This window comes from Prionailurus viverrinus, chromosome X (assembly GCF_022837055.1).
Source record: "Prionailurus viverrinus isolate Anna chromosome X, UM_Priviv_1.0, whole genome shotgun sequence".
NCBI lineage: Eukaryota > Metazoa > Chordata > Mammalia > Carnivora > Felidae > Prionailurus > Prionailurus viverrinus.
In genome coordinates this window covers 11,807,960-11,830,870 of record NC_062579.1, presented here as the reverse complement: position 1 = coordinate 11,830,870, position 22,911 = coordinate 11,807,960, and the positions used below count along the sequence as shown (strand labels likewise).

Below are 22,911 nucleotides of genomic sequence, written 5' to 3'. Positions count from 1 at the left end.
CCAGGGCCTTTAATTATTCCAAACCACAGAAAAAGATGAAAATCTTTTCAATTCACTTCATGAAACCAGCATAACCTTAATACCAAAATATGAGAAAAGCATTTAGTGGTCTAAAATTATATTTATTTATATTTTTAATTTTTTAGTTTTGTTTAGAGAGACCACAAGCACATGTGCACATGCACATGCATGAGTGGGGGAGGGGCAGCCAGAGAGGGAGAGAGAGAATCTTAAGTTCCATGCTCAGTGCAGAGCCCGATGCAGGGCTCGATCCCACGGCCCTGGGATCATGACCTGAGCTGAAATCAAGAGTCAGATGCTCACCTGACTGAGCCACCCAGGTGCCCCTAAAATCACATTGATTGTATCTGGATAACAAACATGTTTTCCACTAGGATGACAAACTTTCTTGCAGTAGAAACTTCTCATCTCCAGTTAGGCCAAACTTTGTAGGTATTTCACCTCTACTATGAGCAAAGAATGATGAATTCCTTTAGCCAAACCTAATTTTAAGCCCCAAATAGTAATGGTCACCTAGGTCATCCACCTTATACAGCACCATTGACACCCAGTGAGTTTTAACCTTTTCAAAAAATTACACATGTTGTCAAAAGGCTAAGATTTGCGATAATGAAGTTCATTCAATAGAATATGTCAGTCTCTGAAAGTGACTCTAAAAGGCGTCTTCAATGTATACTGAACTCCTGTACATGTTAAGCCTCTCAGAACAGACACTTCAAAAACGGCAAGGTTTATTTGAAGGTATAAGATCTGTCCTACTGGTTCAGTATTAGTCACATTACTTTATACATATGAGTTCACATACATTTTTGTCTTAGAACAGCAAGGAAATTAGAAAACCGATGCGAAGATGAGGAGCTAAGTGTCCCTGTACGTAAACTCTCTAGGACGTCTGGGCTTCCGACTACTGAGATTTGTCTGGTTTTCCTTCAAAGAAGTAAAAACTGCTGCTGTAACCCATCCTTCACTCAGTTCCAGTAAACCAAACTCTCTGGCTTATTCTGTAGCTAATATACAACAAATCGTCTATGGCATGGAAACGAAGTTGACAAATACAGAAAACCCAGGGCAACTACAAACCCTGAACAGCATTCAGATGACCCGGAGGGGAGACACTAGCAGACCACAGTTAATTAACTGGAATGGAGACAAAGACAAGATGTTTCCCTATATTCTCACCTATTTCCTCCTGAAGCATTTTACAAGGTGGCATGGACAGCATCAGTGTGACATCCACAGGGTTAAGAGTTAATTCGCTTCTCTCTGTCCACGAACATCTCTTTTTCCGCTTCAGGAGGTCTCCACTCACAGCAGCAATTTAGCAAACTAATTTGCCAATACTTGATCTAAAATTCCAAGCTTTCCATTCAGTGAGGAAAAGTCTCGTAATTTTAGCAAGGCTAATTAAGGCTCTGAATGAAGTATTTCAAATCGGTCACTCTAATTAAGCAAAAGTGGCTGATTAAAATTAACCTTTTCAGAAAATAAAATCTAAAAATAAACCTAACTAATGCCATGTAAATTGCTTCACTTGATGATATTTGAAGCCATATAATGTTGAGATGCCCTTTTAGCAAAGGTCTGTTACAATGTGGCATCCAGAGGAAAGAATTCTTTTCAAACCCGGATAGGATTGCAGCTGAAAATGTCTAGCTTAGTCTTAAGGTGCTCCATGGCAAAATTTTTAAGGACGACCGAATAGGAAAGAAACCCAAATCTCAAAACCAATAATCGAAAACAATCACTGGTATGAATCCCATCGGAGGAGGTGACATTCAAGACAGTCCGTTCAAGGAACTTCAGTAATTTAGCAAGTGCCTAAATCCCAGTCACTAATACATCCCACCCTGAACTGTCCTGTCTTTTCATCAGTTGACCTTCACCACTGAACTGTAAGGTCTCTGGGGCTAAAAACTGCACCGTAATCAGACCACACTGCCAACCCTTAGCAGAGTACTTCATTCATACCCGGTGTTTAATAAATACACGTGAAAGGAATAGACTGCATATTTGTCTTTGTGTCTTCTCAGTTTTTATATAGTGCCTTGAACACTGCAAGGATCAGACAAAAGTTTATTAAATGAATAAATTAGCGGATAGGCTCGCTTTCGTGTAGGATTGGTTATAACGATACAAGTCTTGAACCAAACCAACCACTTGGATGAAAAGAGTGACATAGCAAGGCACCTCAGGGATCCTACACTGTATGGTATGCCTTTGGTTGGCCTTGGGCCAGCCCTGGCCTGCAGCCTACTCACCCTAAACCACATGAAAGAGCCGACAAGGAAGAAATTGCCTAGCAAGACGTCAACTGAAAGATGAGTAACAATTTTGCCTTCATTCAAAGCCTGGGGGTTTCCCGGTTTCTCTTTGGGGCTGAGAGGAATCGGAGCATAATATAAACCGTAGTGATTTACAGCTCCAAAAATCTCCAACGGGAGTATTTTGCCAAACTATCCTCTGCGATTCAAGTTCAGTCAAAATCTGAACAAAATACATTTGGATAAATCAAATAATCCATAAGTTGCTAATTTTAATAAATTAATTAAACCATAAATTAAACAGGGATCAATTAAAGCACGGTCACCAGCTGCTTCTAAATAGAAGACAGAGAGAGCCCGTGGCTTACACTGAGGTGACTCAGTCCTGCGCGCTCCTATGAATGAACCGGAGGAAAGCACCGCGCAGGGCATTACGTGTAACCAGGAATCAAAAGCACATTGCTGATGCTGTGAACATTGCAGTGAGCATCGGCCACCATCACCGAAACTCTACCATTGCCTGAAGCAATCGAGAGATTGCTCGGGTCAGAGTTAACACCAGCTGTAATCCCTGCGCAGCCACCCTTGTATCTGAGGCCACCAGGGAAACCCACCCCCCACCTCCCCTTCTCTCGCCTTATTTGTAAGATGTTCTTTCTTGCCTCCTCATCTCTTTCCTGGCGCATTATGCTTCTCTCAACTAATCTTCTTTTATTTTGTTTTCACGTTCTTTCATCCTCCGATACCTAAGACCCCATAGTGATACTCACTCATACCGTAAGCATTGCTGAGATGAATTTTCCAGATCACTGAAGCTTACTCCTTTAAAAACTAAAATGCGTTTTTAAATTACTTTAACCATTTTAACTAAGGGTTTGGAAAGTGTGCCGTCTGTTCTCTTTACTTCTTAACAGAGCGCACGCCGGAGCCCCTCGACACTTTCTTGACCATGCAGGCTTGTCGATCTAAGCATCCCCTCAGGTCCTGCTGAAAAGGACGGAACTCTCTTCCCTGCATATATTTCTGACCTTGTGCTAACAGTTCTAGATCTCCCGTGCCATTTAAGAGCTCTGCTTTTCATTGTTGTCCTTGTTTCTCACTTCTGCCTTTCCCCTCCCCCTCCCTAATTGGCCGTGGGGTGGGAAGCCACACGGGCCAACTTGGACCAAGAAGGTGTCAGGATGGGAGTGATATATGTTCATAGGTCTTTGAGTGAGGGCCCGGGGCCCGTCCGCTCAGGAAAGTTCACTGGCTTTGTGACAGCGACTTCAACAGCTCAGAGACCCTTTTTCCTTCATTGTGGGGCCGGGACCATAGGAGTGTTAAGCAAAGGTAAGTCAAGGACACGGGAGCTCGTCCTCCGGATAGGCCGGGCGGCACCGTCATCTGCATTCGGGTAGAAACACCGTTTCCCCGTAGTCTGTGTGCCTGGTTGCAGACCGTACTCCACCCCTGCGAGCCTACCCTCAGTCCTCATTTAAACTTCGGACAAAAAACGAGACAGAAACAGGGAAAATGCTGACTTTCGCGAGTGACAGCACCCTGTGAAGGAGCTTCCTCAGACATCTCTGTGCGGCCGCCCTTTCATCTCCAGGCCTGCAACTCGGGACGCCTACCAGGCCCTTCTCGACACCATTAACCACGGCACCTTTTCAAGCTTCTTAGAGTGGAACCTTGCTGTCCTCGGTGGCCCTTCCCTCAGTTTTCCCTCTCAAACCAGGCAATTTCCAGATCCTCGTGTGCATGGTTTATCCCACATCCAAGATGCATCGTAGCTGCTTCTCGCTCACGCTTAACGAGATTCAAATTCATGGCTCCTGCAGGCTTCTGTTTTCCAAACATCCCTCTCACCTCCCTCTACCCAAATCCCTCTCAAGTGAGACCGCCCTACTCTTTTCACTGCTGGGCTCTCAGTCTGCACTTCTGGAACGCTCTCATTGGTTAACTCTCAAAATACTTCTTGCTTTCATGTGAACGCTATATTTTCACCTTCGGTTCTTTTTATGGTACTTCTTGCCTCCCACCTCCTCCTGTTCAGTCTTTACGTTAGCACTTTCCAGTTTCCTATGTTCCATATCGCTCTGCTGAGAGATTTAAAGAACCCCGTGGCAATTTTCTCCTTTCTCATCTGTCTACGCCAGAGTCCGTGCCCTGATCACACCTTAACATCTTCAACTACCTCTCAAGAAATTTGCTTTTCTAACTGCCTCAGAAGTCCTTTTTCTCTTTTACTTTACTCAACTATTTTCCCTTTTATATATCTCCCCAAACCTCTAAAAACATAATCGCTAGATTTTCTCTTGTGGTTGTGTCCCATATCCTCCCGCCCCCTCTTCCTTCCTTCGACCGTCACTGTCAGCAATAGCAGGACTGAACCTCCGAACGTTTTATATGGTGCCGCGTATGGAGTTAAACGGACCTCATTCCCCAAACTGTGCAACTCCTTGGGGTCCTCTCACGAGTCCACTCTCCCTCCGCTGCCACAGCGCTCCAATATGGCCCATAGAATCCCCGTTTCATGGTAGATAAACTCTCCTCTGCCTTCAACTCATTCGGGAAGACCGCCCTCTGGAAATCTGGGCCTCCCTTAAGGACGCTGCTGGACTCCTGACTCATGCAGCCCTCTGGAAGGAAAGGACTCATTCCTCCACAGGATGGATACCTCAGGGTCAGGAGCTGGGGAGGGTTCACGTGCCCCTCAGAGGCGCTACAAGACCAACACTTTGCCAGCCTCAGGTAAAAGCCTCTCCTCCTTTCTAGTCCATGACCTCTGACTGGCCTTCCTTGCCCACTCCTCACCTCACAGTCCTGTGGTCAGCTCATTTAACCCACCCGCTTTCCATTTCCACATCCCCGACCTCCTCATCTCCAATATTCTCTTTCTCGCACTTCGGCCGGCCGCATTCGGGACTCCACCTTGAACGTGCTCATCCCCTAGGACTACTCCTCATATAACTTCCCACCCTTCCTGCTTCCCAAGGCCCTTGGCCCCGTCAGTCTGCTCCCTCAGAAAGCATGCCAATCCTGTAGTCTACCCATCTGTCCCGGTTGGCTGGCCCATCCTGACTCCTCTTCCTTCCCTGCCCAGCTTGGGTTCTGTCACTGATCTCGGGAATTGCTCTTTAACCGGCACCCTCACCTCCCTACCAGAAACACTTCGGGTGGACTTCCTGACGCCAACCTAAGTTCCTGGGCAGCTTCCTACTTCCTCTGCTCCCACCCTCCAGCTATCAGGCTCTAGATCCTTGCTTAGGCCTCCTGCAGTCTCAACTGAATCTTCTCCTAAGAGCAGCTCCATTCATCCACTCCTGGTTTGGCCCTCTCCATTCCCTTCTAAGCCTCCACTCCAAACGAATGAAATAAAAAAAAAAAAACCCTTGCATCTCTATCATAATTCATTACTTTAAAACATGCTTTTGAAAATCTGTTATTCTATCCACAAGACAGCTTTTGTGGGGTGGCAGCTCAAGGATATTACAGCCCCCAAAAAAAAAAAAATTGAGTTTCACAGAGGCTACGTGGCTTACTTAAGCTCTCACAGTATCCAAAGAGTAGAAATGATTGGCCATCATAATAATCAAAATGTATGTTCTTTCAACCATCTGAGACACCTATGCTGTGCCCAGTTATTCCACACACTAGTTGTAGGGACTGACACATTGATCAAAAAGAGAGATAAAGGGGAGCACCTGGGTGGCTCCGTGAGTTGGGCATCCGACTTTTGATTTCAGCTCAGGTCATGATCTCACAGTTCATGAGTTCGAGCCCCATGTCACGCTCTGTGCTGGTGGTGCCGACTCTGCTTGGGATTCTCTCTCTCCGCCCCCCCCCCCCACCAAAAATAAATGAACAAACAAAAAGATAAAGAGATGACGGCAGAGGTCACCTCAAGATCACTTTTCTTCACGCATTGTCCCAGAAGCGAATATTCAGGTTTGTTATTGCTAGCTCAGAGAGAGAAATGAATCTGATCGAAGATGCAGAGAAATTCCATGCCAGCCAAGCTGCTCTCTGCCCTCTGTGTAGGCTCACAACCAAACCCCAACAAATGAACAGGAGTCACAGCGCTGGAAAAGCAACTGAGCTCAGCAATGGTGAATCAGTGCGCAAAACGGATTGCTCCTCTCCGCATCCTCTGCCATCTAGACATTTCTGAGGTCATAAAGACCACAAACACAATCAGGTGCAAATCGTAATGGATATACAGATAACAGTACTATTGAACAAAGACCCAGGTTAATTTTTTTAAAGACATTTGTGTGAAATACGTGTTAAAAAGCCAAAAGATATCCCTCTACAAATATTTCGGCTTCTTCGATGAAAAAAAAAAAAAAAAAGAAACCGTTACATACATCTGAATCTATCCATATCCCTAATAAAACTAACACTGTTATCTGCCCTGGGACTCTCCTCCCCCAGCAAAAATGCAACTATTTAGCCAAATAATTATTTACCTTATAGAAGATCAAAAGAAGGTCATCCAGTTTCCCATGCAAATCACCTGCAGTGCAAATGAAAAATCACTCTTCAGTAGGAAACAAGAAAATGCCCATTTTGTTACAGAATTTTTAAACAGAAATACTGCTGATATACTCCAAGCATTCTCAGGGCACTGGGGTTTTCCCCATGATGGTATGAATTCAACAATTTGTTTTTATAGCTCTCTTTTTGTCCCCTTTCCTCTGGGAGACGGCATCTGATATTACAATTACCTGTTCACTCCTACCATTTATGCAGCACTTAGCTCACTCTGTGCCAAGCACTGCATTAAGGGTTTACGTGAATTATCCTGTTCAATCCTCACAACCACTCTATGAGATGGGTATTGTTTTCACCATTCCTAGGTTACAAAGGAGGCTCAGAGTAGTTACCCGGTGCAAAATTACCCAGCTACCAAAGATCAGAGCTGGAATTCACACCCAACTTTACTCAAAACTCAAGCTCTTCGCGATTCTTCTGTATTGTTCACACTGTAATCTCTAGGAGAGCAGCGATAGTATATATCAGTCGGCATTAAATCCCCAATGCCTCTCATAGTATCTGGTGCATAATAGGCACTCAATAAATACATTTCATTGGTAAATGTACAGTTTTTTAAAGCCATGTATTAAAGAATATGCTCGAGCAATAGCATCTAAAATTTAAAACTTGTGACTTGTGGGGCGCCTGGGGGGCTCAGTTGGTTGAGCGTCCGAGTCTTGATCTTGGCTCAGGTCGTGATCCCAGGGTCATTGGATCGAGCCCCACATCAAGGCTCTGTACTGAGCATGGAGCCTAAGATTCTCTCTCTCCCTGTGCCACTCTCTCCCACTTGTGCTCTCTCTCTTTCTCAAATTAAAAAAAAAAAAATTGTGAGTTGACATCCTTTTGATGAGACAGTTACAGGAAATAGAAATGAAAGCATGGCTTTATAAAACACAGCTAACTAAAGGACACCACATGAATATATGCAGATATTAATTAAAAATTAAGAGTGAATACGTGAATATTCAAAAGCCCTATTTGGATAATTATTTCTAGGTAAAAGATCTGTCTTTCATAAGCTCTGATCATAAATTTTTATTCTTTGCATCCAACTTGATTACCAAATAGAATCTAATATAGAAATACCTTTCCTCAGGTTGCTTAAAATCCTACAACCAAAATTAGCCAAATATATGCAATGGAAGACTCCAATTATGAGAATAATTAAAATCCTGTGTCACCAGCACTTATTTATAAAATGACTATAATATTGAGAGCATATTAATGCTACTGCATACTTAAATCTCATTGCTTTCATATGATCTTATTCCAATTCTAAGGAAATAAAAGTGGAAGGACTTTTTACTTACCAATTAAATATATTTTAAAAATCATTTTATTTTCCTAATTTTCTTTAGGGGGACTTGCCCTTCAAAGATTTGAGCAGACAAAATTATCACAGCTGGCATGATAAAAAATGAACTGGTTTCAGCATATTAGGAATTGAGGCTATAAAAATATTTTTAACTTCTAGTTGGACAGCAATAGATAAAATATGAGGTATCACGGAAAGACAGCCACAGAGAGCAACTTCCACCGCAAAGAAAAACATGAGTGCAGAACTGGTTATCTTTATAGCATGACTATAGACTAAAACACCTTCTATATTGCACGTGTATTGAGAACAATGTAGCGTGTTGAGATGTTCGTGTAAATAAATGCATCTGGACACTAAAATAATGGTAAAATTTCATCACACTTACTTTCTCTCCCTTTCCTAGTACCGTCTTCAACAGAAGAAGTTTTTGAAAAGACAGCCCCAGTTTTGAGTTTTGAATGATGACCAGATTTATCTAAGTTCAATAGGGCTCTAAGGACCGAAAATAATAAATCTTATGCTAAGGTGCTCCCTCCAGCAGTGGTGCGACACGGAAAAACGTCTGGAAACAAATGCCCAAGACGTGGAGATCTTTAAGTGAATAAACTGTCCAATCAATCCATTCCCTAGTCTTTGTCTCCTGATGGAAAATGAACCATCAGAGAGATGTGTGATAGGAGATATGGGGCTGCCTCTAACCTGGGATGCAGAGGACCTGATTTTTTCTTCTGACTCTGCCACTAACTAGCTGAGTGAGCTTGCGGGTGGTGGGGGAGAGTCCCCACATGGAAATTCAGGGAAGGAGGGGCGCCTGGCTGGCTTGGTCCGTGTAGCATGGGACTCTTGATCTCGGGGTTGTAAGTTTGAGCCCCGTGCTGGATGTAAAGATTCCTTAAAAATAAAATCTTTACAAGAGAAGAAGAAAGAAAGAAAGAAAGAAAGAAAGAAAGAAAGAAAGAAGGAAGAAAGGAAGAAAGAAAGAAAGAAATGCAGGGAAGGCGATACACTTTCCTCTCTGCACCTCAATTTCATCCACAAGAACAAGTGACAGGCTAGTCTCAGTAAGAACCATTCAGTTCTTACACTGTGGGATTCCAGGACTCCCTTGCCCTGTAATTAATTCACGTCTTCTAGATCCTTTTACCCAAAGATAAATTTGCAGTGGCAACTGGGGGTATACTGGAAACACGTGGGAGCAGATCTCGTGTTCTGTTAAGCTTATTCCATACACTCTGGTAGCATATACAGCCCTGGCCCCACAAGCTCCATGGGTCGGCACGGCTTCCTGAGCTGCGTGGCCTCAGATTCTTAATCTCTGTGAAAAATCAGAGCCGGTGAGGCTTTGAATAAAAGGCGCCCACTGCTGAGACGCATCGTCTGTTAGGCAGAGATGCGTTGGCCTCATCAGGTTCGAACTGCGTCATTAAAGATGCTTCAGAAGCCCGAGTCAGGTCGCTCTCACCACTGTCAGATGCTAGAAATGGAAATGGTTTCCCTCGATTGTCAAATCCGCTTCTACCTGACACGGTAAAAGAAACACAGGCTACACTTTGATTTGGAAAATAACAATCACTGCTTTGTAACCTAAAGGCCTAATTAGAAGTTAAGGGAACTGCTGTTCCTTCCACGCACCCCATTCTCAAACAGTTGCAAGCCTGCTGAGCACCAACTGTGTTGAATTTCAATGTGTACTGTTTCTTGAAGCAATATCCTGCCAGGCTGGCCTATATGATAACAAAATCTCCAGCCTTGTTATTTAGAAGAACAAGGAACAGATTTCTAGGACATTCCCACTCTTCTGAAAGCTGCAGAGACCAGTTGGAAAAATCTAAAACAGCAGCCAAGGGCAGAGAAGAGTTGCATCTCCACCCTGCCTGGGGCTTTTCGCCTCCCAGCCTAAGCGGCACATAGTGGCCCACCTAGGAAAAGTAATATGGAACAAAGATAATGAGAGCTAGACGGAGGGCAAGGAAGGCTTATTCCACCCATGGGTGGTTTTCCGTATTAAAATGCTGCCTGCCTTTATAAAAAGCCCTGAGTTCTTTAATTTCTCACATAATTAATTCCTGCCAGCTGGTATGCAAAACAAAGACAAGACGGGGAACAGTATTATCATGATAGATCACTCTATATTAACACTTTTCCCTTAATACAGTCCAATTTACACGGTTTTCGAGTTAAGCAAATGATGTAGAACCAAGGCGCTCCTAAATATTAATTTGGCAGCTCTGCCCTGAAACTTACCACAGATTGTTATCTCTTTGGAAGGAGAGGTTTTTACGTGAGTGAAGTTCGGCATTTGCTTCAGGACTTTCTTGGTTTCAAATAGCACCTCTAAGACGTAACGAGCATGAAGTATCTGTGAGGGTGAGGCAGAGGAAAAATATATAATGAACTAGCAAGAAAAGCATGACTACGTAGAAAGCTATAAAGGTGGAGCATATGAGCACATTTCTGGAAGCTATATTGCAGGATAATCTCTAAATTATTCTCAAAAGGGGGCGCCTGGGTGGCTTAGTCGGTGAAGCGTCCGACTTCGGCTCAGGTCATGACCTCGCGGTTCGTGAGTTCGAGCCCCGAATAGGGCTCGGCGCTGACAGCTCGGAGCCTGGAGCCTGCTTCGGATTCTGTCTTCCTCCCTCTCTGCCCCTCCCCTGCTCATGCTCTGTCTCCCTCTGTCTCAAAAATAAACATTAAAAAAATTAAAAAAAATTATTCTCAAAAAGATTATTCTAGCACTGTGTCTGGCATATAATAAGCCCTCACTAGATATCTGCAAACTGAATGAATGAATGGCTCCTAAGACATTTGTACTTTCATGGGTTTTTTAAAATGTTTTTATTTATCTTTGAGAGAGAGAGAGCAAGTGAGAACACGTGCAAGCAGGAGAGGGACAGAGAGACAGGGGAACAGAGGATCCAAAGAGGGCTCTGAGCTGACACCAGTGAGCCTGATGCGGGGTTTCAAGCCACGAACCACGAGATCATGCCCTGAGCTGAAGTCTGATGCTCAACTGACGGAGCCACCCGGACACCCCTACTTTCATGTTCTTAACTGACATCACCCATTCACAGAACATCTGTGATTATTCTTGGTCCTTAGGGCCCAAAAGAAGTGAAAGGGAAGAAAAAAGAGTCCCTTGCCCCAGGGAAACATGCAGACAAAAATGAATAAATAACAGAGAAGGAGGGAAAGGAGAGAGAAAGAGAGAGAGAGTGTGCAAGATGGGCTGCTTTGCATTTCTTTGGGACATCCTGCCACCTGGGATGGCAACCTGGTGGTGGCGCTGGGTTCCCAGATCTCACAAGGCAGCCAGAGCAGCCCCAAGAAACCCCTGAGCCAAGAATCCCAGGTGTGGCCCAATGTTGGGTACACAGAAGGGAGAGTTTACAGAACAGCAAGTGCATTTATATACTAGTCTAAATACAAAACATATTCCAAACCCAAATAAACCATTTGGATTATCTCCTATTATGACTGTTCATCCAATTGCTCTCCTCCAATTACAGTGCTGATGACATCATTGTTTTGGACAGATTTACTCCGCTTTCTCCACTGGGCTTTTTTTTTTTTTTTTTCACATGAAATTTATTGTCAAAGTGGTTTCCATACAACATCCACTGGGCTTTTTTTGTTTGTTTGTTTTAAATCGAGTATGTTATACTCTCTCTCTTTTTTAAATTATAAAATATTCCAAATACATAATCCCCAAAGTAATATAGCCGATACAAACTGAACAGATGCTAACACCACTTCATGGGAAAGGACTGTTTGTACCGCTTGAAATGGGGCTAGCTGAAATTGACATGTGCTGTGAGTACAAAATACACACTGGATTTCAAAGACTTATAAGAAAAAAAAAAAGTAAAATGTCTCCTTAACCACTTTTAACATGAGTACATATTAAAATGATAATAATTCCATATGTTGGATTAAATAAATTTTAAAAGTTTTTTTCACTTATTTTACAGTTTTAAGTTTATTTTGTAATTTTTTTATTAAAATTTTTTAAAAGCTTTTTTATTTTTGAGAGAGAGAGAGAGAGCGCGCAAGTGTGAGTGAGGCAGGGGCAGACAGAGAGGGAGACACAGAATCCGAAGCAGGCTGCAGGCTTTGAGCTGCCAGCACAGAGCCCAATGTGGAGCTCGAACCCACAAGCTGTGAGATCATGACCTGAGCCGAACTCAGACGCTTATCCGACCGAACCACCCGGGCACCCCTATGAAGTTCATTTTTAAAAATAATCTCTACACCCAGTATGTTTTTACTTTTTTAATGTGACTACTGGAACATTTTAAATTATGTATGTGGCTCACATTATATTTCTCCTGGACAGCACTGGTTTAGATTATTAAAGGCTGAGAGAGGGGTCATATCTACATATTGTTCGGATACCGCTTTGGATATGGGATTCAGAACAGATGGAATCCTTTATTCCCTTGGAACAATCTGGCTCAGTGTCTTAAAATTTCTATTTGCAGAGCTATTAAAATACTAAAACTATTTTCTAACCCAGGCCCCCCAAAACATGACTTAAGTTTGGACAATTTTGATGATCAAATATATTTTTTAAGGACACGGATCAGGATTTTAGGCAATATGAGAATCAGAAGGAAAGAGAAATTCGCCCTGGATGGAGATTAGTGGAGAGACCTATATTTCCTGCCTCTCCAAGACCTAATAAACTGCTAAAGATCTTCTCCACAAAAGCATTCGAAATCCATTCAATACACAACTTGAGTCAAATCTTGAATGTCAACTTTCCCTTAGCCACATTTTAAGGAAATTTTGAGGAACAGGCAAAACACCTTAAACCAATGACTTATTTCAGTTTGCACATTTAGTCTATTGATTCCCAACGTTGCACTTAACTTGCCACTGCAGATTTTCTGGTCTATTTGCAGCATTAAGAGTAAGCGCTGTCTGAAAAGGCAGTTTTGTTTTGTTTTGTTTTGTTTTAGTGAAAAAACATTGAGAATATGCTACGACAGAAAGATCCTAATATTAAAAAAGTCTTTCTGGGGCCTTTTAAAAAAAAAAACAACTTTTTTTTTTTTTACCTTTTTTATTAGTAGTTTTTTTGTTTGTTTGTTTGTTTGTTTTGCTTGTTTGTTTTAAGTAATCTCAACACCCAACCTGGAACTCAAATTCACAACCCCGAGATCAAGAGTCACACACTCTATGGACTGAGCCAGCCAGGGGCCCCTGGGCCCATTTTCAACTGGCTAACATCACTTGTCTAATATCAGTAGTTGCTTACAATGCTGTCTTTCAGAAACATTATAATTGTGTTTACAGTTACAATATTACTCAAAAGAGTTAACTTACATGTTGGTTTCCACATTTACAAAGATAGAGTAAACAGCAACTTAAAATATTCATATTATTTTAGAGATATTGAAGTAGGAAAATATTACTTTTAAAGGATGTTTATTTTTATGAAAGAGTAAGTTTTCAAATGAAAAAAGTTCAATTTTTTAGTTGAAATAAAAAGTTAAATAATAAAAAAGAGTATAACTGAAAAGTAATTTTCCTTCTTCCATGGACCAGTCCCTAAAAACAGCCTATGTTAAGAGTGTCTTGAATATCTTTCCAGAACATATTCTATGTGTTTGCAGGCATATAAAAATTAATATAACCAGATGTGAGTAGGCAATATTAATATATGTTATGATATATTCTTTTCTATAAATATATAATCCCTCAAATAAAACGTGGGGTATATTCACACAAAGGAATGTTATTCAACTGAAAATAGGAATAAGAAACTGACACATGCTAAAACATGGATGTACCTTGAAAACATTTTGCCAAGTGGAAGCCATATACAAAAGGCCACATGTTATATGATTCCATTTGTATGAGATGTCCAGATTAGGCAAATTTGTAGAGACAGAAGGTAAATTAGTGGTTACCAGGGGCTAGGAAGAAGAGGGAATGGGAAGTGACTGCTTGATGGGTACAGGGTTTTGTTTTGGGGTGATGAAATGTTCTGGAACTAGGTAGTGGTAATGGCTTCACAACATGTTGAATAAACTAAAAACTGCTAAATTGCACACTTAAAAATAGTTAAAATGATCTATCTTATGTTATGTGAATTTTATCTTAATTTTTAAAAGTATATATATATTTACAAATGGGAGCACACTGTACTTTACCTTGAAACTTTGATTCTTCCCTTAACAACATAATTTTTTTCATTTTTATAAAGTCAGAATTATTGATCTTTTCTGTTATAGATCCTTGGATTTTTGTCACATCTTTTATCTCCTTGAACATATTAGGCATATTTATTTTCAACTCTGAGTCCGATAATGCCATTATCAAAATATTGGTCCTTTTCCATCGTTTGTTGTTTGCCTCCGCTTTCTGTCATGAATCTTGTATCCCCCTATGCCTTGTGGGCATATTTGTATAAAGTTAATATTTGTATAAAGCTCTGGACATTGTACATGAAAACTTGAAGAAATAATTTGAGGCCAACTTTCTTCTAGAGAGGATTTACTTTTTCTTTTGGCAGGTGGCTAGGAACACCAGCTATCTAGGATAATCTCAATTCAATTTCAGGAATTAGATGATTCAAAGTTTTGCTTCAATCCCTATACAATCAGTCTACTTCTAGTTCACCCTTACTCCTGGGGTATGCCCGCAGGGTCCTAACCTAAGAAATGAGGGTTTGGGGGTAATGTCAGAGAAACTAAGGGAATAGGTAGCTCCCAGGTCCTATCCCTCCATAGAAACACTGAAAACTCAAGCCAAAAAACTGTCAGAATCAACCTTCACAGAACTTTGGTTAACAACGTTTACAGCAGCCCGACAAATCAAAACGAATCAAAAAGAAGGCAACTTAAAAAAGGCAGTGCAAGCAGGAAGTAAAGGCTAAAACAGGTTTGTAAACAGTCTAGCTAAGTAGTGAAGGAGTGTACCAACACAGAGGCCATCTTGCCTCTCTCTTTCTCTCTCTCTCTCTCTCGTTCTATCTCTGGTGCCTGGTGTTCAAGGAAATCTCTGTCAACACAAGCTGAAGACAAAATAAAAGAACACCCCACTCAACAAGAGCAGGCTACACATTTTTTAACAAGAGCACATGGAACATTCTCTAGGATAGACCAGATGTTAGGCCGCAAAACAAGTCTCGATAAATTTAAAAAGATTGGGATCATGTAAAATATCTTCTCTGAACACAATGGAATAAAACTTGAAATCGGTAACAGAAGGAAAACTGAAAAATTCACAAATACGTAGAAATTAAACAACATACTCCTTTTTTAATGTTTATTTATTTCTTTTCGAGAGAGAGAGCAGGGGAGGGGCAGAGAGAGAGAATCCCAAGTAGGGCCCATGCTGTCAGCGCAGAGCCTGATGCAGGGCTCGGTCTCACAAACCATGAAACTATGACCTGAGCTGAAATCAAGAGTTGGACGCTTAACCAACTGAGCCAGCCAGGTGCCCCTAAACAACATACTCAAACAGTCGATGGGTCAAAGAAGAAATCATAAAGGATATGAGAAACCACTTTGAGATGAACAGAAATGAAAACGCAACACACCAAAATGTATGGGATGGCAGCAAAAGCAATGCTCAGAGAGAAATTTACATTAAAAAAAAGAAAGTTCTCAAATGAAAAGCCTAACTTGACACTAAGGAACTAGAAAAGGAAGAATAAACTAAACCAAAAGCTAGCAGAGGAAGAAAATAAGGATTAGAGTTCAGATAAATGAAATAAATAACAGGAAAACAATAGAGAGAATCAACAAAACCCAAAGTTGGTTCTTTGAGAATATCAACAAAATTGACAAACCTTCAGCTGGAACGACAAAGAAAAACAAAGAGAGGAAATGCAAATAACTATAATCAGACATGAAAGTGAGGACGTTACCACCAACCTTAAAGAAACAAAAAGAACGATAAGAGAATATTATGAATAGTTATACACTACCAAATTAGATACATTAGATGAAATGGACAAATTCCTGGAAACACACAAATTCCCAAAACTGATTCAAGAAGAAATAGAAAATCTGAACAGATCTAGGACAAGTAGAGATTGAATCAGTGATCAAACATCCTAGCAAAGAAAAGTCCAAGGGCAGCTTCACTGGTAAACTCTACTGAACATTTAAAGCTTTAACACCAATCCTTCTAAAACTCTTCCAAAACACTGAGGGAGAAGACACAATTCCTAACTCATTCTAGAAGGCCAATACTATCCTGATATCAAAGCCAGATAAAGACACCACAAGAAACTACATACCAATATCCCTTATGAACAAAATGCAAAAAACCTCAACAAAATAGCAGCAAACAAACCCCAACAAAATTTTAAAAAGAATCATTGACCTTGACCCAGTGGGATTTATTTCAGGAATACAAGGCGGTTCAACACAGACACAAAATTAATCAGTGTAATAACACACATTAATAGAGTGAAGGAAAAAACACATGATCCTTTCAATTGATGCAGACAAGGTATGTGACAACATCTAACAGCTTTTTATGATAAAGCCACTCAGAAAACCAGGAATAGAAGAAAACTTCAACGTGATGAAAGGCATCTATGAAAAACCCACAACTAGCATCAAACTCAATGGTAAAAGACCGAAAGCTTTCCCACTAAGATCAAGAATAAGACGAGCATGCCTGCCCTCACCACTGCTATTCAACATTGTACTGAAAGTTCTAGCCAGAGCAATTAGGAAAAAGAGAGAGAGAAAGAGAGAGAGAGAGAGAGAGAGAGAGAGAGAGAGAGAAATGGCATCTAAATCAAAAAGGAACAACTAAAGCTATCTCTACTCTCAAATGACACGATCCCGTAGATGGATTATTTCAAAATACACACACACACGAACTACCAGAGCTAATAAATGAATTCAGCAAAGCAAAGTGGCAGAGTAAAAGCTCAACCCACAAAACCAGTTCTCTTTCTATATACCAACAATGAGCAATCCAAAAGGGAATTAAGAAAGCAATCCCTTTTCACAACAGTAATCAAAAGAATAAAATACCAAGGAATACATTTAAGGTAGTGAAACACTTGTGCGCTGAAAACTAGAAAACATGGCTGAAAGCAATCAAAGATAACCTAAACAAATGGAAACACATCCTGTGTTTATGAGGTGGAAGACTTAATATTGGCATGATGGTAATACTAACCAACGTGATTCACGGATTCAATGCAGCCCCTACCAAAATCCCAATGAGCTTTCTTTGCAGAAATGGAAACGCCAATCCTCAAGTTCACTGCAAGGGAACCCAAATGCCAAAATCCTATTGAAAAAGAACTAAATTGAAAGATTCATAGCTCCTGATTTCAAAACTTACTACAAAGTTACAGAAATCAAGACAATGTGGTAGTGGCATAAGGACAGACACATACACAAATGGAATCGAATTGGGAGTCCAGACATAAAACAACACATCTAAGGTCTACTAGTTCTCAATGAGGGTATCAAGACCACTCAGTGCGGGGAAGGAACACACTCTTCAAAAAAAGGTGCTGGGACAACTGCATGTGCACATGCAGAGAATGAGGTTGGCCCCCTACCTCATGCCATATACAGAAAGTAACTGAAAATGTTTCATGAACTAAATGTAGAGCTAAAACTATAAAATTCTTAAAAGGAAATAGAAGGGGTAAATTTTCATGACCTTGGATCTGGCCATGGCTTCTTAAATATAACACCAAAAGCACAAACAACCAAAGAAAAAAATAGATAAATTGGACTTCATCAAATTAGAAACTTTCGTGAATCAAAGGACATTATCAAGAAAGAGAAAAGACAACCTACAGAATGAAACAAAATTTTCAAACCATATATCGGATAAGGGATTTGTATCCAGAATATATAAAGAACTCTAATAACTCAATAATAAAAAGACAAATAACATGATTTTAAAATGGGCAAAAGATATGAATAGACACTCCTCCAAAGAATGTGTGCAAATGTCCAGTAAACAAGAAAAAATGCTAAACATCTTCAGTCATTGGGGAAATGCAAATCAAAACCACAATGAGATACCACTTAACACACAACTAGGATGGCCATAATAGAAATAAAATTAAAAAGAATAAACAAAAGCAAATAACAAGTGTTGGCAAAAAATGTGAAAAAATTGGAACCCTCCCACGTCACTGGTGGGAAGGTAAAATGGCACAGCCACTGTGGAAAAGAGCGTAGCGATTCCTCAGAAAGTTAAACAGAGTTACCATATGACCAAGCAGTTCTACTCCTAGGCACATATACTCAACAGAACTGAAAACATGTTTATACAAAAACTTGTAAGTGAATATTTGTTTATTTTTAATTTCTTCACGTTTATTTTTTGAGAGAGAGAGAGAGAGACAGAGTATAAGTGGAGGAGAGGCAGAGAGAGAGAGGGAGACACAGAATCTGAAGCAGGGTCCAGGCTCCAAGCTGTCAGCACAGAGCCCGACGCGGGGCTCGAACTCACAAACAGTGAGATCGTGACCTGAGCCGAAGTCGGCGCTTAACCAACTGAGCCACCCAGCCGCCCTGTAAGTGAATGTTCCTTCATGAGAGCCAAAAGGTAGAAAAAAATCCCAATGTCCATCAGTGACAAATGAATAAATGAAATGTGGTATATCCATATAACCGAATATATATATCCACATAACATGCATAGCAATAAAGGAGCAGTTAAACATGCTATGACATGAATGGACATGAATGTACCTTAAAAACACGCTAAGTGAAAAAGCCAGACCCAAGCGGCTACATATTACGCAATTCCATTTGTATGAAATGTCCGAGAGAGACAAATCCCCAGAGACAGAAACTAGACTAGCGATTGCCAGGGGTGAAGGAGAAGGGAATGGGAATGGGTATGGCATTTCTTTGTGAGGTGACAAAAATGTTCCGGAATCAGATATTGGTGAGGGTTGTGCAGTTTTGTGAATATACTAACAATCTCTGAATTGTACACTTTATTTTTAATTGAAGAATTGTTGACACACAATGTTACATTAGTTTGAGGTGTAGGACAGTGATTCGACAAGTCTACACGTTACCCTGTGCTCCCAAGTGTAGTTACCATCTGTCACCATACAACACCATTACAACACCATTGATTATATTCCCTAGGCTGTAGCTTTTATCCTCACGACTTACTCCATAACTGAAAGCCTGGATCTCCCAGTCCCTTTCGCCCATTTTGCCCATCCCCTCACCCTTAAACCACTCACCTTAAAATGATGCATTCTATGACATATGAATTATAGCTCAGAAAAAGAAAAAAAGGGAATGCAGTGAGCCTATAGATAGGAGATTTCTGTACATCCGAGGAGACTTCGGTTTAATAGGTGAAGCAAAGCAGAGGATAACTCAGTATGAAGCTTTTCCCCAAGAGAACGCATTTCTGCTGCAGTATTTTCATCCGTTCATTCAACGGATGGTCACTGAGCACATGTTATGTACAAGAATCAGGGCGGTATCTGCTTCCACTTGCCTGTTGTTGCTTGAAGGCGTCAACAAGTAAGTCAATATCAGTAAAGGTGAGAGGAAACTGCAGTCGAGGACCGTTATAGGAGTTTGGGACGTCTACAAATGCGACATAGTCCTGTCTATCCTTGTAGTCCTGGAGGGTGCTACCGAAAAGTCGAGCAACTATTTCTGGAAAAGGAAAGACATTACCATACTTAAATTCAATCAATACCTTGTTGAATATCGAGCCTGTGTAAGGCACTGTGCTACATGTTATGAATACCAAGATATCTCACATATAACCATGAGGAAGGATCTGTTCTCAGATCATTAGGTATATTCACATGAATCACCCTCCTCCCTTCCTGAGTGGATACTGTATCAAAGCAGTGAGTTGATTGGTGGAGAGGAAAAGGAGAAACACAGGGAAAACTGGTCAGCCGAGGTACTCTGATGCTCTGAAACTACCTCTACCTTTTTTGCCCACTCTTACATCTTGGATTTTTACAAATAGGGCTGAAAACATAACAGTGCGTTGTATTTGATTCAAACATCTGTGCTATTCATGATCTACAGAAAATTAAACTGCAATATTCAGTTTTTCCCGTGAAACACTTCAAACTTTACCTGGCTGTAATCGATTTGTTTCTCTCTTCAGATAGAAACAGATTTTTTTGGTGTGATTTTTTTTCTTCTTGTTAACAAAGCAAATAGAGTTAGATGACGAACCGCAGGCAGAAATACCCAAAAGGGCCTCTCATTCAGAGACACATTTCTACGTTAACAGATTGTCTGCACTGCCCCTATCAGTAGGGGCTGAGACTCAGAGTCCCTTTCTTGCTAGACTGCCTATGAAATAGCCAGCCCAAGTACAGAAATCTGGCCAATTCAGGTGGAGAAAGATGAAAGGGGATACGGTATAGACTGATTGCAAAAGTGACTCCAATTGTCCATCCCAACTCCTAGACTTGCTCTTTTGCACGTGATTTGCAGTTACTCTCACCAAAGTCTACAAGCCTTGCGTGCTTCCATGTTCTCTCTTTTGAACCCATGCGACTACCAAAAAGCCCAAGCTAGTCTAATGAAAGCTCCAAGACTATGGGGAGCAAAACGGAGTCACCCCAGTCAAGGCCATCCTAGATCAGTCACTAGCCAGCTGATCTCCGAATACATGAGTGAATTCTAGCCAAGACCTGAGAAAAACCACCAAATCAAGCCTGCCAAGATCAGGAGAAGCACTCAGATAACCTGTAGATTTGTGGGCAAAAAGAAATGTCTCTTAACCTGCCACCGAGCTATTGTGGTTGTTTAACACACAGTATTATTTCCTTAATAGATAACCGCTATAGAAGATGACGATGTACACTTCAACTCATGAGCATTGAATTGCTACCAAGCCCATCAATCAGAAGTTCTGTGCAAGAAGTTTCTATATTTTTGAATATTTAGAGTGGACATGTTTGGCAGGTGTGACGTTAGCTGATGTAAATAGAATACATTTTTTTTTTCCACGATCCGTTTATGCTGAGAGATTACAGTTAAGAACTAAAGTTGAAAACATTTTTCTAAAATAAGTCATATTTGGTAACTTAAACACGCTTACTAAGTTATTGTATACTCCAATACTTCTTTGGTGGTGGTTGATGATGTTTTATAAGAAGTTAAATTTAGGAATAATAATGTCTGTCTTCAGTGTGGCCCAGCACAGGGTATTTTTCTCATTTGGATTTGATTTGAGATTTGAGAATAACTTAATTATTCCATTTTATGTTTGAAAATTAGAAACGCAGAGGAGCTTGGTAAATTTTATCTCAGATTCCACTCTGCAAGCAGTAAAGCCTAAATACTCCAGTTAACCGTCTTAACCATCGTACCTCTCCATTCTCAGAGAGAAATCTTCCTAACTCTATACACGGAAATATCGGGCTCCTCTTGGGCAAACAACAACAACAAGGAAAAATAAAAAGAGCCCCACCAGCCTCACTAGATTATCTTATAACTGACTTATTGAGTAAACCCAACTGTGTGAAGTACAAGCATGAAACGATTTTCTTTTCCCAATCACTGCCTTCACCTATGCTCTGTCCACTCCCCCTTTCTCATCAGCTGGCACATCAAGCCAATTGCATCCATTCCAGTCATTAAAATGCAGTCTTGTTTTTTAGGAACAAAATTAAAATATTGCTTTTCTTCTTTAAAATGCACAAAAGGGGCGCCTGGGTGGCGCAGTCGGTTAAGCGTCCGACTTCAGCCAGGTCACGATCTCGCGGTCCGGGAGTTCGAGCCCCGCGTCGGGCTCTGGGCTGATGGCTCAGAGCCTGGAGCCTGTTTCCGATTCTGTGTCTCCCTCTCTCTCTCTGCCCCTCCCCCGTTCATGCTCTGTCTCTCTCTGTCCCAAAAATAAATAAACATTGAAAAAAAATAAAATAAAAGTAAAATAAAATAAAAAAAATAAAATAAAAAATAAAAAAAAATAAAATGCACAAAAAAAGCTTGGTCTGGCCCTTCTTTCCATACATTCGTTGACCTCCAATCCTTGCAAGTTCCATTTCCCTGTGCCAATTCTTAGAAAAAGCTACCCAAAATGAAATATCAGTAAACATCAAATCGTGGCCCTTTTTTTTTAAAAATCATAATCCTTTTGCTGATTTTTAGCCACATTAAAAAAAATAGCACAGATTCTCTTCCTAATATGGTAGCTAAGGAGGATCATAATACGAACACAATCAAAAGCTTCAACAGTTCAAAGGCAAGTACTGTGGGCTGTAACTATTATAACTAATAAGAGTAATTTAATGAATGCCAACAATACATGAAGATTTGTGCAACATGTAATTTGAATGAATCCTTACCTATTTGATTCACAATTCTGTCAACATGAATCTAAACTAATTAAATATAATGAAATCTTGAATTATAACCAAATGATACCTTTACAAGTTGTTCTAAAGAAAATGCCTCAAAAATACCCCACCACGTATAATTGTTTCTTTTTCCCAGTAAAACTCAAAATCTGGACAGGGAAAATTTTAAAGCCCACAATTAAACACACACACACACACACACACAGACACACAGACACACACACACACAATTTCTGCCTCTGCCACCCACGTGTCACTTTGAAAACAAGCTCCAAATATGGCTAGGGGGGAAAAAGCACCAATTGAACTGCATTTATAGTTATTTCATTCCTCAAATATGAATCCGGATTAAGAGCAGTGACTACCGGATAGAAAGATGCAAAAATAACATTACTTGTGACCAGTGTGATTAAATATCCATACTCACGAAAATCAATTGAGAAACTCCCAGAACTGACAGGATCGATACTACAGAGGTTTAA

General features: G+C 40.7%; 1 protein-coding gene across 2 annotated transcripts in view; it reads right to left on the bottom strand.

Annotated features, from left to right (window-relative positions):
• The window catches only part of PPEF1 (protein phosphatase with EF-hand domain 1), a 109,219-nt gene that overhangs the window by 44,262 nt on the left and 42,046 nt on the right, over window positions 1–22,911 (bottom strand). For both annotated transcript variants that reach the window (XM_047843808.1, XM_047843809.1), the window contains 3 exons: window positions 19,591–19,754; window positions 10,369–10,483; window positions 6,737–6,783 (listed from right to left, as the gene is read on the bottom strand). In XM_047843808.1, the coding sequence (XP_047699764.1) occupies window positions 6,737–6,783; window positions 10,369–10,483; window positions 19,591–19,754 (326 nt within the window). The remainder of the gene's footprint in view (window positions 1–6,736; window positions 6,784–10,368; window positions 10,484–19,590; window positions 19,755–22,911) is intronic.